This window comes from Sinocyclocheilus grahami, unplaced genomic scaffold (genome assembly GCF_001515645.1).
Source record: "Sinocyclocheilus grahami isolate Dianchi unplaced genomic scaffold, SAMN03320097.WGS_v1.1 scaffold138.1, whole genome shotgun sequence".
Lineage (NCBI taxonomy): Eukaryota > Metazoa > Chordata > Actinopteri > Cypriniformes > Cyprinidae > Sinocyclocheilus > Sinocyclocheilus grahami.
Window position 1 is genome coordinate 1,632,870 of NW_015505317.1, and position 16,628 is coordinate 1,649,497.

General features: G+C 35.3%; 2 protein-coding genes across 8 annotated transcripts in view; one reads left to right on the plus strand and one right to left on the minus strand.

Annotated features, from left to right (window-relative positions):
• Positions 1–16,598, plus strand: part of LOC107591182 (dedicator of cytokinesis protein 7) — a 54,199-nt gene extending 37,601 nt beyond the window's left edge. For 3 of the 7 annotated variants that reach the window (XM_016280259.1, XM_016280262.1, XM_016280264.1), the window contains 14 exons: positions 563–715; positions 1,428–1,586; positions 1,664–1,764; positions 2,404–2,596; positions 2,688–2,831; positions 3,704–3,835; positions 6,395–6,409; positions 10,359–10,484; positions 10,588–10,677; positions 10,812–11,048; positions 13,525–13,668; positions 14,490–14,596; positions 14,924–15,091; positions 15,713–16,598. In XM_016280259.1, coding sequence (XP_016135745.1) covers positions 563–715; positions 1,428–1,586; positions 1,664–1,764; positions 2,404–2,596; positions 2,688–2,831; positions 3,704–3,835; positions 6,395–6,409; positions 10,359–10,484; positions 10,588–10,677; positions 10,812–11,048; positions 13,525–13,668; positions 14,490–14,596; positions 14,924–15,091; positions 15,713–15,755 — 1,812 coding nt within the window. In that variant the 3' untranslated portion in view covers positions 15,756–16,598. Of the gene's footprint in view, positions 1–562; positions 716–1,427; positions 1,587–1,663; positions 1,765–2,403; positions 2,597–2,687; positions 2,832–3,703; positions 3,836–6,394; positions 6,410–10,349; positions 10,485–10,587; positions 10,678–10,811; positions 11,049–13,524; positions 13,669–14,489; positions 14,597–14,923; positions 15,092–15,588; positions 15,609–15,712 lie in introns of all 7 variants that reach the window. The other 4 variants (XM_016280260.1, XM_016280263.1, XM_016280266.1 and 1 more) reach the window with 2 other exon arrangements.
• LOC107591185 (midkine-B-like) lies at positions 12,437–13,189 on the minus strand. The gene is made up of 3 exons (XM_016280268.1): positions 13,084–13,189; positions 12,834–13,001; positions 12,437–12,726 (listed from the first exon to the last, which is right to left on the minus strand). The coding sequence occupies exons 1-3, from the start codon at positions 13,184–13,186 to the stop codon at positions 12,530–12,532; spliced, it is 468 nt and encodes a 155-aa protein (XP_016135754.1). The 5' UTR covers positions 13,187–13,189; the 3' UTR covers positions 12,437–12,529.
• Positions 16,599–16,628: the final 30 nt, after the last annotated feature.

The following is a 16,628-nucleotide window of genomic DNA, read 5'->3' on the forward strand; positions in this document are numbered from 1 at the left end:
CACACACGATGCGCAAAACTCCGCATTTGAACAGTCAATAGCAAATACTTAAACTAATAACAAAACAGTAGCTGATTCAGAAGCGTCAGATTGTCATAGCAAAGTCAGAATTACCTCCTTCCTAGGTTCACGAAACGGTCGTCCATAAAATGCATTGCTGTTCTGTTGTAAGTAATCTTAAAGATTCCTAAATGCATCTACTTTCGGAAGGCCAAATAAAGTGCTTTTGCTTTCGCCTTGAAACACACAGCGTCTCCCTGACATGGCTGCTTCAACACTAACTGCGGTTACTGAAACCACGCCTTCTTTCTTTGCGTGCACATTTGGGCAGCATTATGCAAATATTTCCACATAGTGATGTAGATATGTGGGGGCGTGTTAGAACGAGCCGTTTTAGGGGAGCGTGGCAGAGTCTTAACTTTAATAACGAATATCTCTTTGGTTTTGAGACTTTAGTCTTTGCAACTTCAGGGATCTTATCTATGCACAATCAGCTTGTAACACTCCAAAGAGAAAGGAAAACTTGAAATTGCATCATATGACCCCTTTAATGTGTGTTTAGTTTCCAGAGCTGCTGTTTGAGGAGGAGACCGAGCAGTGTGCTGACCTGTGCCTGCGGCTCCTGAGGAATTGTAGCAGTAGCATCAGCACCATCAGAGCCCATGCCAGTGCCTCCCTCTACCTCCTCATGAGACAGAACTTTGAGATTGGAAATGTGAGAAACACTTAAACACACTTTGTCATAATCACCATAAGTATTAGTGGATTGTTTGCACCCTTCAGTTCTGTACCACAATACCACATGAACAAATATGCCATTTTCATGTTTTGCATGATTATATTATTTAATACAGTACTATTCAAAAATGTACACTAAAGACATACATTAATGTTGTGAAATGAATAGAATATGAATAGAATTTAACTTATTTGTATTTTAATATATGTTAGAATATAATTTATCCTTGTGAAAGCAGAAATTTCAGCAGCCATTACTCCAGTCTTCAGTGTCACATGATTTTGCAATGTGCTGCCTGATTTTTTTTTGAAAACCATTTATTCAGGATTCTTTAGTAAATGGAAAGTTCAAGAGCAGCATTTACCTGAAATATAAATATTTTGTAACATTTTAAATGTTTTTACTCTCACTTTTGATTAATTTAATGCATCCCTGCTGAATAAAATTCCCTTAAAAGAAATCTTCTGAACTCCGTATGAAAATAGTATGTATGTATGAGTACATACATATCATTTATAAATAGATTATATATAGATATGTATATTAAATTATACAAATAGATATGTATAAACTATGTATTGTGTATATATACTAAATATTATATTTGTATAAATATTTATTACTTTAATTTTTTAAACCGTATTTAGTCTCTGTTTATAATTGTGTGCGTTTGTTCTCTTTTCTGCAGAACTTTGCACGAGTGAAAATGCAGGTGACCATGTCTCTTTCGTCTCTGGTGGGTACGTCCCAGAACTTCAATGAGGAGTTTCTGCGGCGTTCACTCAAGACCATCCTCACATATGCAGAAGAGGACCTAGAGCTCAGAGAAACCACCTTTCCTGACCAGGTGATGTTCATAAATCTGTTTCCACCATCTATTTTCTAATTCCTGACACAAAACACTGATTTTGTCTCTGGTTTCAGGTTCAAGATCTGGTGTTTAACCTGCACATGATTCTTTCGGACACAGTAAAAATGAAGGAACATCAAGAAGATCCAGAGATGCTAATTGATCTGATGTACAGGTATTGTTTCTTACATTGCAGAATGGATTTAACATCACGTTGTTATATTAAGAGAACCATTGAATGTATTAGATACACTATTTGACATGAAGTTAACATAACATGTAAAGTAGATAGTTTTAAACCCATTAAAAATGTCATAATTGTAACATACTATTTATGCTAAAACTATAATTTATTTCATGTTTCATTTAATTTTCATTTTTAATAAATTATACACTACCATTCCAAAGTCACAATCTTTACATATTAAAGATATGTAAAATGTTACAAAAGATTTCTATTTCAAATAAATGCTTTTCTTCTGAACTTTATATTCTTTAAAGAAAATTAATTGTATTTTCCACAAATATATTAAGCAGTTTCTTGAGCACCAAATCAGAAAATTAGAATGCTTTCTGAATGCTCATGTGACACTGAAGACTGGCGTAATGGAGAAAATTCAGCTTCACAGGAACACATTTTATTTTTAAATATATCAAATAGAAAACTTACTATTTTTACTATTTAACTATACTATTTTTTGTTGCTATTTTTACTGTACTTTTTGTCAATTAAAGACTTAGTGAGCTTAAGTATTTATCAAGACAAATATTCAAATATTTAAAAAAATATATATATATTCTTTCTATTATGTAGGATTGCTAAGGGCTACCAGACATCCCCAGATCTACGACTGACCTGGCTGCAAAATATGGCCGGGAAGCACTCGGAGAGGAATAATCATGCAGAGGCAGCCCAGTGCTTAGTACACAGCGCTGCCCTGGTGGCTGAGTACCTCAGCATGCTGGAGGACCGCAAGTACCTGCCTGTGGGATGTGTCACCTTTCAGGTTCTTGCCGCACCCTGTGACACAGAGAATAAAGAGTCAGTCGATTACTCTTTTAATGTAATATATAAATGAGATGTTTGTCACACCACAGAACATTTCCTCTAATGTGCTGGAAGAATCTGCTGTGTCAGATGACGTGGTGTCCCCAGACGAGGAGGGCATCTGCTCTGGGAAGTACTTCACTGAGGCAGGCTTAGTTGGGTTGCTGGAACAGGCTGCAGCCTCCTTTTCTATGGTGTGTTATTTACTCTGTGGCTTAAAAGACCTCTACTATGACTTTGACTACATTCTGTTTGCTTTAAAGGAACAGTTCACCCAAAATGAAAATTTGTTGAAAATGTACTCACATTCAGGCCATCCAAGATGTAGTTGAGTTTGTTTCTCATCGTAACAGATTTGGAGAAATTTTGCTTCACTTGCTCACCAAAGGATCCTCTGAATTGAATGGGTGCCGTCAGAATGAGAGTTTAGACAGCTGATAACAACATCACAATAATTCACAACTCCAGTCCATGGATTAATGTCTTGTGAAGTGAAAAGCTACGTGTTTGTTATAAACAAATTTATTAAGACCTTTTTAACTTCAAATCGTTGCTTCAAAAATACAAGTCCTCTATCCATAATATTGCTTTCTCCACTGAAAAAAAAAGAGAAATGTACACAGATCAAGCTACATTTACAAGTGAAAACAGTCCAAAACAGTTCTAAACAAACAAATATGTTGGTGGATTTGATGTGAGAGGACAACAGAGAATGCTCTTTTTTACTGGAGGAAGCATTATCATGGATTGCGGACTTTTTCCCCCTCCAAGATATGAATTGATGGACTGGAGTTGTGTCAATCAATTGTAGATTATTACAGTGTTTTTATCAGCTGTTTGGACTCTCATTCTGATGGCACCCATTCACTGCAGATGATCCATTGGTGAGCAAGTGAAGCTAAATTTCTCCAAATCTGTTTCAATGAAGATTATCTACATCTTGGATGGCCTGAGGGTGAAAAAATTTTCAGCAAATTTTCATTTTTGGGTGAATTATTAATTTATTTGTTTGCTATGTATAATAATATTTAGCTTGTTGAAGCAGTGTTTCATTGTTTGTCTCCAGGCTGGTTTGTATGAAGCAGTGAACGAAGTCTACAAAGTGCTCATTCCTGTTCACGAGGCCAACAGGGATGCCAAGAAACTAGCCACTATTCATGGTAAACTTCAGGAAGCCTTTGGCAAAATTGTGCACCAGGTAAATGCTTATATTAAAAGGGTAGTTTTTATTGTTTTGGATCCTAAAATAAATGCTCCGTTTAGCCTCTTCATGGTGTAAAGCAGTATAAGAGAACGGGACTTTGTATTATTGCCCCAGTAGTAGAAAGCAACAACCTGCCAGATATCTAACTTGGCAACATTTTGCTTATGTATACACATCAACGTGATTTATGTGTGACACGTGAAAGAGACTTTGCATTATCAAGACTGCATGACTGATTATTTCTTTTACATCAGAGTGACTGTGTGGTGCTGTGAATGTGGGCTTCATTTAGTGAGATTTCCTGGGCGTTATGAATAGTATTCACACTGAGAAAAATAACTATAACGATAACTATATTAGCGTCCACACCAACACATAGTCTGTTTATAATAATTGTTATAATTGTTTATAATAAAAAGTTCTTTACAGTCTGATGGATTCTGGTGGACATTCCTGCAGTCAGCATGCCAATTGCACGCTCCCTCAAAACTTGCGACATCTGTTGCATTGTGCTGTGTGATAAAACTGCACATTTTAGAGTGGCCTTCATTGTGGCCAGCCTAAGGCACACCTGTGCAATAATCATGCTGTCTAATCAGCATCTTGATATGCCACACCTGTGAGGTGGATGGAGTATCTCGGCAAAGGAGAAGTGCTCACTAACACAGATTTAGACTCAGAATTGTGAACAATATTTGAGAGAAATAAGCCTTTTGTGTACATAGAAAAAGTCTTCGAACTTTGAGTTCAGCTCATGAAAAATGGGGGCAAAAAGTGTTGCATTTATAATTTTGTTCAGTGTGTATATATATATATATATATATATGTGTGTGTGTGTGTGTGTGTGTGTGTGTTTTCTCATTCATCAGCTAGAAAATCAGCTAAAAATAGTTCAGCTCATGAAAAATGGGGCAAAAAGTGTTGCATTTATAATTTTGTTCAGTGTGTATATACAGTGGGGAAAAAAAGTATTTAGTCAGCCACCAATTGTGCAAGTTCTCCCACTTAAAAAGATGAGAGAGGCCTGTAATTTTCATCATAGGTATACCTCAACTATGAGAGACAAAATGAGAAAAAAAAATCCAGAAAATCACATTGTAGGATTTTTAAAGAATTTATTTGCAAATTAAGGTGGAAAATAAGTATTTGGTCAATAACATCTCATTCATCAGCTAGAAAATCAGCTAAAAATTGTTCTGAAAGTGATTCCAGCAATATTGTTCCTCTGTCACGTTATCATTTTAGTTGTGGTGTGGACTCCACTATTCTTTTTGGATTAGACTGGTTATTAAAACGTTATAGTTATAGTCCTTGGTGTGAATGAGCCTTATATCTTTCTCATGTGTAGCACTGAACAACTAGTCTTGCACCATTTATGTTATTGATATGATTGATACCTGAGATTGTGTGACTAATTGAGGAGAAGTGTGTTATAACTTTTGAGAGCAGTCATATTTGAAGTTTACGTACATTGAATGAGGTGACCAGAATCTCAGAGACATAGGGGTGACCCTTTTGACCTGGGCTAACAAGCAGACACACAGGACGCCCTAGCAACTGTGTAGCAACATGCTAAAAAATGAAACAAACACCTTAGCAACTGTATAGGAACTTCCTGGCAACAACCCAGAACACCTTAGCATCTTTCAACAAGCAAGCACGTTATTTATTTTTCTTCAAAAAATTGTAATATATAGTTATTTTATGTTATTGCATGCAGTATATAGAGAAGAAGAGTCGTGCATGGCGAATACAGTCTAAAAAAATACACCACAGTTCAAAAGTTTGGGGTCAGTAAGATTTTTTAATAATGTTTTTGAAAGTTTCTTATGTTCACCAAGGCTGTATTTATTTGATCAAAAATAGTAACATTGTGGAATATTATTACAACGTAAAGTAGGGCTGTGCAATTAATCGCATGTGATTGTCATGCGCATCTCGTCAGTAAAGCCGGAGATTTACTACTAATCACGGGACCGGCTTTACTTACGAGATGCGCATTACAATCGCATGCAATTAATTGCACAGCCCTAATGTAAAGTTAGTTAAACTGTTTTCTGTTTTAATATATAAAAAAAAAAAAGTAGTTTATTCCTGTGATGGCCAAACTGAATTTTCAGCAGTCAGTAGTCAATACTAATAAAAACAGTCTTCAGTGTCACATGATTTTTTAGTAAGCATTTTAATATGCTGATTTGGTGCTCAAGAAATATTTCTTATCAATGCTGAAAATAGTTGTGGTGCTTAATATTTTTGTGGAAACTGTGATACATTTTTTTGGTGAATAGAAAGTTCAAAAGAACAGCATTTATTTGAAATATAAATATTTTGTAACATTATAAAAGTTACTGTCACTTTTAATCCATTTAATGATCCTTGCTGAATAAAAAAAAAAGACAAAACTTACTCGCCCCAAACTTTTGAATGGTAGTGAATGATTTTTCCGAAACAAGTGTTTCCCATAATGTTTTGCAGTCAGTGAGTCTGGGCTTCTGAAGGGGGTGATTGTGACCCGTGTATGTTGATTTGTGCTGTATTCTCTCTGTTATACAGAGCACAGGCTGGGAGGTAGGTGCTGAACTTCATGGTTAATGCTTGGCCCATACGTGCAAGCTGTGGGCGTTTATCATGACTCTCTTTGCTGTGAATTTGACCCATTAACCTTTTAATGGACGTTTACATTTCTTCGTCCATCCCTCCATTTCTCTTTCTGTGGGTCTGCTGTCAGTGGTGTGTGGGCAGCAGCATCCCTCTTCCTCTTGTCATCTTCCTCTCTTTCCCTTCTCTTTCTTGAGGAGAAACAATGTTAACTGTCATTTTTGACAGGCCATGCATGGGAGCCACTGTTACACTAATGACAGATTTATTCATGAATGCCTCATTTCACTCCCTCATCCGTCTCTCTCACTCCGTTTCATCAGTACTGCCATCTATGTCTTCTTATCATGTCTCAAAAGCACAGGGTTCGATTTATGCGAGACATGTGGATAACCTTGGAGGACTTGTTTGTCCAAAAATGAAAGTCCGATCATATTTTACTCACCCTCACATTGTTCCAAATGTGTAGGACTTTCTTTGTTCTATGGAATCATGTAATCAGAATCGGAATGGATCATAAAAGAAGATATTTTGAATATTAATGACTGGATCGTTGAGTCAATTTAACTTGAAAAGTGAATGAGTCAGATTCATAAGTCATGTATATTATGTGAACTGGATCAACTAAGTCATTGCAAAGATCAGCCTCAAAATAACATTATGACACTTTTGTCACTTATCATTTTTATGACCCTTTTTTTCTTATTTTGTTTTTTGACAGCTTGACACCAACAGTCCTCATTTATTTTCATTATAGAGTGTCAACAGGTTCTGGAAGTACAATCCCAATGATTTTCTCCATAGGAGAATCGAGTTTTAATGATAACTTACTGTGAGCTCAGAGGTTGCTAATGGATGGCATATGCTTTTGTTAGTCATTAGTTCACATTTTTTAAAACTGAATTTCTGCTAAAAAAAAAAAATGGAAGCAATGCAAATGATGCAATGGAGTCAGCCTCCCTATTCTCTCAAAATAATTAAATATTCATAATGTGTGTATATATGTGCATATTTGGCAATAAATGTTTCTTAAATTAACAACTTTAAATGAATTAATTGATATTTCTCCATTTTTAATTTGGTTGTCATTCGCAGTCATTTTTAGGATTATAGTACTTGTACCTTTGTCTTTTTGCCCGATTTTCACTTTTTAAAAAAAATTCAAATTCAAATTTTAAATTTTGTGATTCACCTCGTAGCTGGTAATCACTATTAAATTGATATGGGGAAATTATTAATGTGAGCATACTTCCAGAGCCAAGGTTGCTGAAAAAGAACTATTGGGCTTTATTTGAAAGAAAAAAAATAGCAATGAGGATAGTCTTCAAAAACCTATCTTTTGTGTTCCACGGATGAAAAAACATCATACAGGTTTGGAATGACCTGAGTGTGAGTAAACAATGACAGAATTATTAATTTTGGTTACTATTTAGAAAATCAGCTGACGATTGAAGCAGGGCCAGAGTCAGGGCCAGATGCTTCTTAGAGAATATGCAGAATATCTTTGTAAACTATGCTTGTTTTTTTTCTCTAAAGAGATGTCATGGTGTGATCATCAGTTCAAAACATTAACATTCAAAGTGACGTCCAAGTGACCTCTCTATGCAAGCTTTTATTTCATTGCCAACTAAATCGACCCCTGAGTTCTCATTGACACCAATTTGTATACTAGTATTAATTTCACTTTATTAATTTATTGCATGGCAATGACTCAACAAAACCTTCATATTTGACACTTATTGCAGCAGGAATGCACTCTCTCTTAACTGTCCGTTAAATAAAGATACTTAAGTGCACTTTTCTCTGCCTGCTTCTTCCTCATTGCATGTTTGTTGTTGAGTTTTAGTTTGTTTGTCTTTGTATAGTATTGGTTTATGGTAGTATTGCTGTTTGTTTTGTGTACATGTTTTGTTAGTCTTTCTTACAGCAGGAATGCACTCTCTCTTAACTGTCCGTTAAATAAAGATACTTAAGTGCACTTTTCTCTGCCTGCTTCTTCCTCATTGCATGTTTGTTGTTGAGTTTTAGTCTTTTTGTGTTTGTTTGTCTTTGTATAGTATTGGTTTATGGTAGTATTGCTGTTTGTTTTGTGTACATGTTTTGTTAGTCTTTCAAAGAGTTTCCTGATTAAAATGTTCTGTTCTCTCCTTTTTTTATTTCCCTGGTTGCTGACCCCTCCTCTTCCCACTTTAATTATTGTGTCTTGTGGTAAGTTCATAGTTCGAGGGTTTATTTCCGTAGCTTTTATGACTGAAAAAACATCACAATGAACCAGAGAAGGGCTGAACCATCTCGGACACCTGGTAACCAGGCCCACACACAATCTGAACTCTGCAGATTTCCTTGAAACGGCCATCATTCACAGTTTTACACATCTTTTACTCCTTACTGTTTATTTAGACAATGTTTTGACTAATTTGAATTTGCTTACTCTGGCTCTGTTTAACTAATTTTCCATTTAGGATTACTGATCATTTGTGTTTATGCCCTTTTTGAACAGCTCTTTACAGTCGGACCTAAATTACATAGTTATGGTATTATTTTTAATGTGTCACATGCTTACAATACATGTGATATATGACACAAGTTAGAGGATTATCATGGAAATGATTTCATCATGTCTTGTTAAGACACTGACCAAAGTCTATTCAGGCTGTTTGTTTTATTGTTATATTAGCATTATTAGCATTGGCTGTATGGTTGGTCTGCTTTGGTTCAGCCCGTATCTGCACCTGATTAATGCTTCACTTCCTGTATGTAGAGCACTCAGACATGTTCCCGGCTCTGTACTTATACCCACCACTCTTTTTTTCCCCCCTTACTATGCTACTATGGCCAAACCTGTTTCTCCAGCACATGCTATAATACTATCCGACATTCTATTTCTATTGACATAAGTGTTTCAGTTTGACGTTCTGTATTAGGCTACAGCAGCACGTTTACATTCTCACGGGGAGCTTGCTACTTGTGTTCCATTCTTTGTCTCTTCTTTGGAGTACAGTTGTTCACTTACTCTTTAAGGACATCAGGTTGTCTCAGATCTTCTTCCTGTTATGTCATTCTGTGCTAATACAGTTTACAGAGAAAGTCCCCACTTTGTTCAGAACTGCTTCTTGCATCACTGTCCTCAAGCTTGGCTCAAATTCAAACTGAATTCAGATTTTGTGTCTGATGTGGAGATGCTCACTCTCTTTCCTATTTCTTCTTATGACAGATAATAATAATATACACCATTGTAATTTTGAAAGGTCTCTTATGCTCAGAAGGCCTGCATTTATTTAATCAAATATAGTGTAAAAAAAGTAACATTTTGAAATATTACAATTTAAGAGGATTCTTTTCTATTTTAATATATATGACGGTAGCTTTACTGTCCCTTCTGATTAATTTGATGCATCTTTGCTGAATAAATGTATTAATTTATTTCAAAGAAAAACTTAACTGACCCCAGACTTTTGAATGGTTGTGTGACATTGAGAATCTATATAGAAGTTTGGAATAATAATAAATGAAAAAGTTTTTCAGAGGTTGTGTAAAATATCCTCAAATGGTAGATGTTTATAGTAGAATAATGATACTGTATTAGTGTCTGTGTTTTCCTGTATTTCACTGTTATTTGATTGCATCACTATTTAAATGCCAATGTGTTGAATGCAGGTTATGTAAACATGTTCCAGACAATGTTTACATTGCTGCTGTCACTTGATAACTTGCTGCCAAGAGAAAATGTTGGGTTTGCCTCATTGCACTTTACCTTTCTTTGAGTAACTGTTTTAAAGTGTAAAGTATCAAGTGTAAGTGTAAAGTGTGAGTACCACCAACAGGATTTATTTTTGCATGTTATCTGGTGTTTTTAAATGGCAGCTTTAATTAACAGCACATTGGTAATTAACACATTTGTTTGTTTCAGAATGGAAAGCGGATGTTTGGCACCTATTTCAGAGTTGGATTTTACGGTTCTAAATTTGGTGACTTGGATGAGCAGGAGTTTGTCTACAAAGAGCCAGCCATCACCAAACTGGCAGAAATCTCACATCGGCTTGAGGTACAAGACCATTTGCATGGGCGCATTTTTTCAGATTTTATTCTCTGTTGAAAGTTTTTTTTTTTTTTAGCACACATACATACCCTTTCTTAATGTCTTTCAGAGTTTCTATGGTGAAAGGTTTGGTGAGGACCAAGTGGAAGTCATTAAAGATTCCAATCCAGTCGACAAGTGTAAATTGGACCCAAATAAGGTGCATTGAAATATCGCATTGTTCAAAATTTGCGCTCAGTTTTGTGAACAATAAAAATTGTGTGGAAAGTAAATTACAATGCTTTGCACAGAGAATAACAGATCATCCCCCCCCCCCCCCCCCCCCCAATATAGGCCTTCATTCAGATCACATATGTTGAGCCATATTTTGACACTTATGAAATGAAGGACCGTATCACGTACTTCGACAAGAATTACAACCTGCGCCGCTTCGTCTACTGCACGCCGTTCACACTCGATGGAAGAGCTCACGGTGACCTCCATGAACAGTTCAAACGAAAGACCAATCTTACTACCTCCCACGCTTTCCCCTACATCAAAACCCGCATCAACATCATCCACAAAGAGGAGGTAACTCAAACGCACATGCTTTGTGAAAGCCTCTTCGGGTATTCATGCTACACTCTTAAAAATAAAGGTGCTTCAATAGGTTCTTCAAGCGATGCCATAGAAGAACCATTTTTGGTTCTACAAAGAACCATTCAGTCAAAGGTTCTTTAAAGAACCATCTCTTTCTTACCTTTTTGTAATCTGAAGAACCTTCTTTCGCCACAAAGAACCTTTTGTGAAACAGAAAGGTTCTTCAGATGGTAAAGGTTCTTTATGGAACCATTTAGACAAAAAGTTTCTTTGGCAGGGTTCCTCAAATCTGGCCCACGAGATCCACTTTCCTGCAGAGTTTAGCTCTAACCTTAATCAAACACACCTGAGCATGCTAATCAATGTCTTCAGGATCATTAGAGAATCACAGGTAGGTGAGTTTGATCAGGGTTGGAGCTAAATTCTGTAGCGCATTGGCCCTCCAGGGCAAGATTTGAGGAACCCTGTTCTATGGCATCGTGAAGCACCTTTATTTTTAAGAGTGTAGTTGGAAATTACATGACAAGTATCAAGATCGTTTAAATAGATTATGGAATATAAGTGTAGTATTTGTTCATTTAGTACCATGGTATAACAAATCAATGCTCAGTGTCATTTTAGTATTAGTATAATTCAATTTTAGAATTGAATTATACTAATATAATAATTAATTTATTATTATATATGTATATATACATATATAATATGTATATATATATATAGTTTTAATTTTAGAGTTGTAATTTTGTTTTGTGCATTTGTCATATATATATATATATATATATATATATATATATATATATATATATATTTCTCTCTCTCTTTTTTTTTTTCTCTTTTAAATTGCATGTGCCGAATTTAGCACAATCTATTTGACATCATAAAGTAATTCCTAAGTTTGTCTTGAACAATAAATGTGTTTTTAAAAAAGCACCAGGAAGTATTATTGAAAATACACTTTCATTTATTCACAACCTGTAGAAGTAATCAGTTAGTGTTGTAAATTTGATTGTACATCCATCAAATCTAAAAACATAAACATTTATAAACAGATACTTTATATAGGCCGTTGCTTCCAGGAGCGATGTTCGTTTAAGCATTCAGCTTACATGTTATAAACGTACAGAAATAGTTTTCATTCGTTTTGTTGTAATTTACAAATGCTTTCATTTAGGGGCATAATTAGGGTCTCGGCAGTTTTTCTCTTTAGTAAAGACAACTTGTTAGACAACAGATTTGCTGCGGCCTGTTTTATACATGCAAAGTCAATTACAATTTAAAAATTCGCTACAGAGATCAAATTACAACAGCATAGACGCATACATTTACTAATTACAAAACGAAGAAAGTGGACGTAAAAACAATAGGTAGGGCTACAGTTTTTTTCAGCATTCACCTTTTGGAGGATTTGGGAGTGTCACATAGGAATGTACCACTGAGTGGGCAATTGGGCAGTTGGGGTGGTCTTCAAGTTAGTTTTCCTTCCCTTTTCCTTTCTTCTTCTCGCCTCCCTTGGGTTTGGGGGTCTTTGGGGTGCAAGGTTTGGACACTTTAATGGTGGTCTGGCATTCAGCGTTGAACAGTGCCTTCTTCAATGTCCCAGACCTGCTTCTGGTTCCTGTAGTAGTGTCACATTCGGCCCAGCGACCAAACTTGTACTTGCAGTCAGCTAAAAACCAAGAACAAACTAGAATGAATGGCCTGTCTAAATATATTTTTCTTTGATTCACATCCAGACATGCATTCGACGTATTCATACATGGTAAAACTCCTTACCGCCAAAGTCTTTCTTCCAGTTGCATGGGACTTTGCACTTGGTTTTCTTTGTCTGTTCGTTGCAGGTCGCCTCCCGAATGCCAGCGCCGCAGTCGCCGCTGTTGGGCACGCATTTCCCATACTGCCATTCACTGCACTCAGCATCTGCTTTGGGCTCTTTGCCCTTTTCTGTCACAAAATAGAGAATTATTATTAATGGTACCACACCAAAGGAATGTGCAGTGCATCATTTTAATTGGAAAAAAAGAACCTTTTTTCTTCATACTGGCTTCCACGGTGATCATCAACACCACCAGCAGCACAAGTGCTATAGAGAATAAACTCCGCATTCTGGGAAAAAATATAGCTGACATTAATTTCAGTTCAATTATGTGCTTGTAATGTGCTTTTGTCATTTTTATATTTTTTTATATTTAATATTTGTTATTTACTATTTTATATATATATATATATATATATATATATTTCTATTTAGCTTTTTTTATTTCAATTTTAGTTTATAAAAAGGTAGTAATTTAATTTATAAAAATATATATAAATATTTCAGCAAATATTTATATAATTTGACTTCAGCTTTATTTAAATGATTTTTTTTTATATAGTTTTGGTTTTAGTTAACAATAACACTGAATGCTGCAGTGTTTTTGTAAGGTTAAGGAAATATATTAATATATTACTATTTGCTTTTCAGATCATCTCCACGCCAATTGAAGTAGCCATTGAGGATATGCAGAAGAAGACACAGGAGCTGGCTTTTGCAACTCATCAGGACCCATCTGATGCCAAAATGTTACAGATGGTTCTGCAGGGGTCTGTTGGCACCACTGTTAACCAGGTGACTAGTTGAGCCTGTTCACTTAATAATACATATGCAGTATCACTGTTGTCTCCTGGATAAATTTGAGCATTTTAATGACACAGTAATGGTACATAACTCATTATCTGGAAATTCAACCCCCAGAATGTGTATTATATTTCATTGCCATGTAGTAGTGCCCATTATTTGAATAATGTAGTTACTTAAATACTTAAAACACACACACACACACATTTATAGAAAAGTGAATAGTAATGTATTAATATCTTTCCTTAACCTTACGAATATATATATATATAAATTATATTAGAATATTATATAAATAATATAAAATTAAAGATATAAATTATTATTCCTAAATTCATGTCCACATAGTTTTTCAGGTAGCTTTGCAGATAGGTTTCTTGAAGCGTCTTTGGAGATGTTGCCACAGTTCTTCTAGATTTAGTTTCTTCTGTCTCATTCCAGACGGACTGGATGATGTTGAGATCAGATCTCTGTGTGGAGCACTGGCTGTCGTCAGACTCCTTGTGCTTACAAAAATCTCACTGGATTATTACAATTAATGCAAAAGGAATGTTTGGAAATGTAAACAGATTTCCTACTGACACACTACAGCAAAAGATAGAATTTTTTTAATGTTTGTAAAAATACTTATGGCCTAAGACTTTTGCACAGTACTGTGTGTGTGTGTGTGTGTGTGTGTATATATATATATCTATTTGGGCATTACTGCACAGCCAAGTATCAGTGCAAACTGCGTGATGAAAGAGTCAGTGGTGAAATTAGTAAATAATTTGAATGATTCTAACCAATGCATGTATTATACTTCTCAACAGGGCCCTCTCGAGGTGGCCCAGGTGTTTCTGTCTGAGATCCCTAGTGATCCTAAACTCTACAGGCACCATAATAAACTACGACTGTGCTTCAAAGACTTCACAAAGAGGTTTGATTCCAGATGCTCTCACACTACATTAACTAATAACCCTAGTGACTTTTTACATCACATTAATCATGAAATATTACAGTATGTACACAGGTCAACTATTATGCCAAAAAGAACTGGTTTATTGCAGTCCATGTAAATGTTGCTGCTTTTGTATGGTTGTATGCCAAGTTATTTTAATTGTTAAATGGTAACAATACAGCGGTCAGTAATACAATCAGAACTTGGAATTGCCTACATGGAAAAATGCCATGTGACATTTGAACTGACTTCCCTTCAAGGGACTTTAATTAAACCCTGTAATCTTCAATAACCCCCCCCCCCTAGATGTGAAGATGCCCTTCGTAAAAATAAGAGTCTGATTGGCCCAGACCAGAAAGAGTATCAGAGGGAGCTGGAGAGGAACTACCACAGATTGAAAGAAGCTCTGCAGCCTCTCATTAACAGGAAGATCCCACAACTCTACAAACCTGTGTTACAGGTCAACTCACACAGGTCAGACAATTACAATTGTCAAAAGCTGTTAAGAATGTCCTGTATACATCACCTTGTGCCCGATAAACTAGCTTACTGCAAGAACTTGGTTTACCAAACTAACGTTTGAATGAATGGTGGGAGCTGCCCCCTCAAGTCTTAATATTTTCATTAATATTTTAGTAATACATCATCAAATGGTTCACTGTAAAGCACACATTTGTTAAGAGTTTTTAATATGAAAGCAAAATTGTCATTTAAATTGTAACGCAAATATTGCAGAATGAATAGAAATTCCATCATTGAATCCAATTGAATTGAGGCCTTGTGAATTATAAAACTACAAGTCAGGAAATGGGCCTTCATAGCCTGGTCTATTTTGTGAAATACGTCAACAGCAATGTATGATTAGTTGGTTGCTCATAATGTTTGACACATGGATAAACTTCGTGTTACATAATTTTCCAAAAAGGTGTTTTAAATGTACTTAATTTCTTTTTTTCCGTTTTAACAAGCAGCAAAAGGACAGCTTGAGAAGGTAGTCAAGTTGTTCGCAAGCATATTTAAAAAAACAAAAAAAACTGTTGTTGACCATTAAAGTTTAATCCTTTTATAACATTAAAGTTTTTCTTTTTCTTTCAGAGACTCTTTTAGCAGAATGAGCCTTCGCAAGCTAGACGTGTGAAGACTGAAGAAATAAAAAGAACAAATGCCGTTTTATTTATTTGTATATATCAATCCTCCTCACAATATCAGTGTTTCTGCCATAAAGTAAAAAAAAAAAAAAGAGATAAGTGTTAAGACATTTGGTACATCATTCCAATTTTGTATTCGTTTACAAAATGGCCTGTTACATGATCATAAGAACTGATGATGAATTTAGCATACAATGTGTCAAACGTATTCAATTACTGTGTGCACTTTTTATTTAATTTTTTTTTACTTCATCCCAGTGCATTTGTAATACTTACGGTACAACTTAAGAGTTTATTTAATCCTTACGGAAAAAGCAAAAAAGGTGATGAATTTTTTTTCAGCATTATGTACCTTTTGTTTACTTTAAATATTTTACTAAATAAATACTCTTAATAGCCATTCCAGTGTGTTGTTAAAGAAACTGCATCAAGACTTTTATATGTTGGTGTTTTAATGTGGTAAGAATCTACATTACCTGGTAATAGAAAAATATTTACATTTTCCCTGCCTCCTCAAATATACAACAGAACACCACAGAACATAAGAGATTCTTGTGAATTCTTATTTATTGCTCATAGAGATCTTACTGTAAATGGCAGGTCCTTCTCACAACATGGGAAAGAAAAGCTTCTTAGACTGGACTGAGGTATGACTGATAAACTATAAAACTAGAAAAATAGGTCACTTTTATCCCTGTGGTCATTTATAGGCAATTAATACACTGTACTTGCGAGGTTGACCACCTTTAAAACTAAATTTGATTATCTGTGTGCAAATAGTCTGCAGCGGGGAAACCAAACACATTGGCTGTGCCATCTAGTATTAAAAAAATTAAGAGATCAACGTGAAATCTACTTTGGTT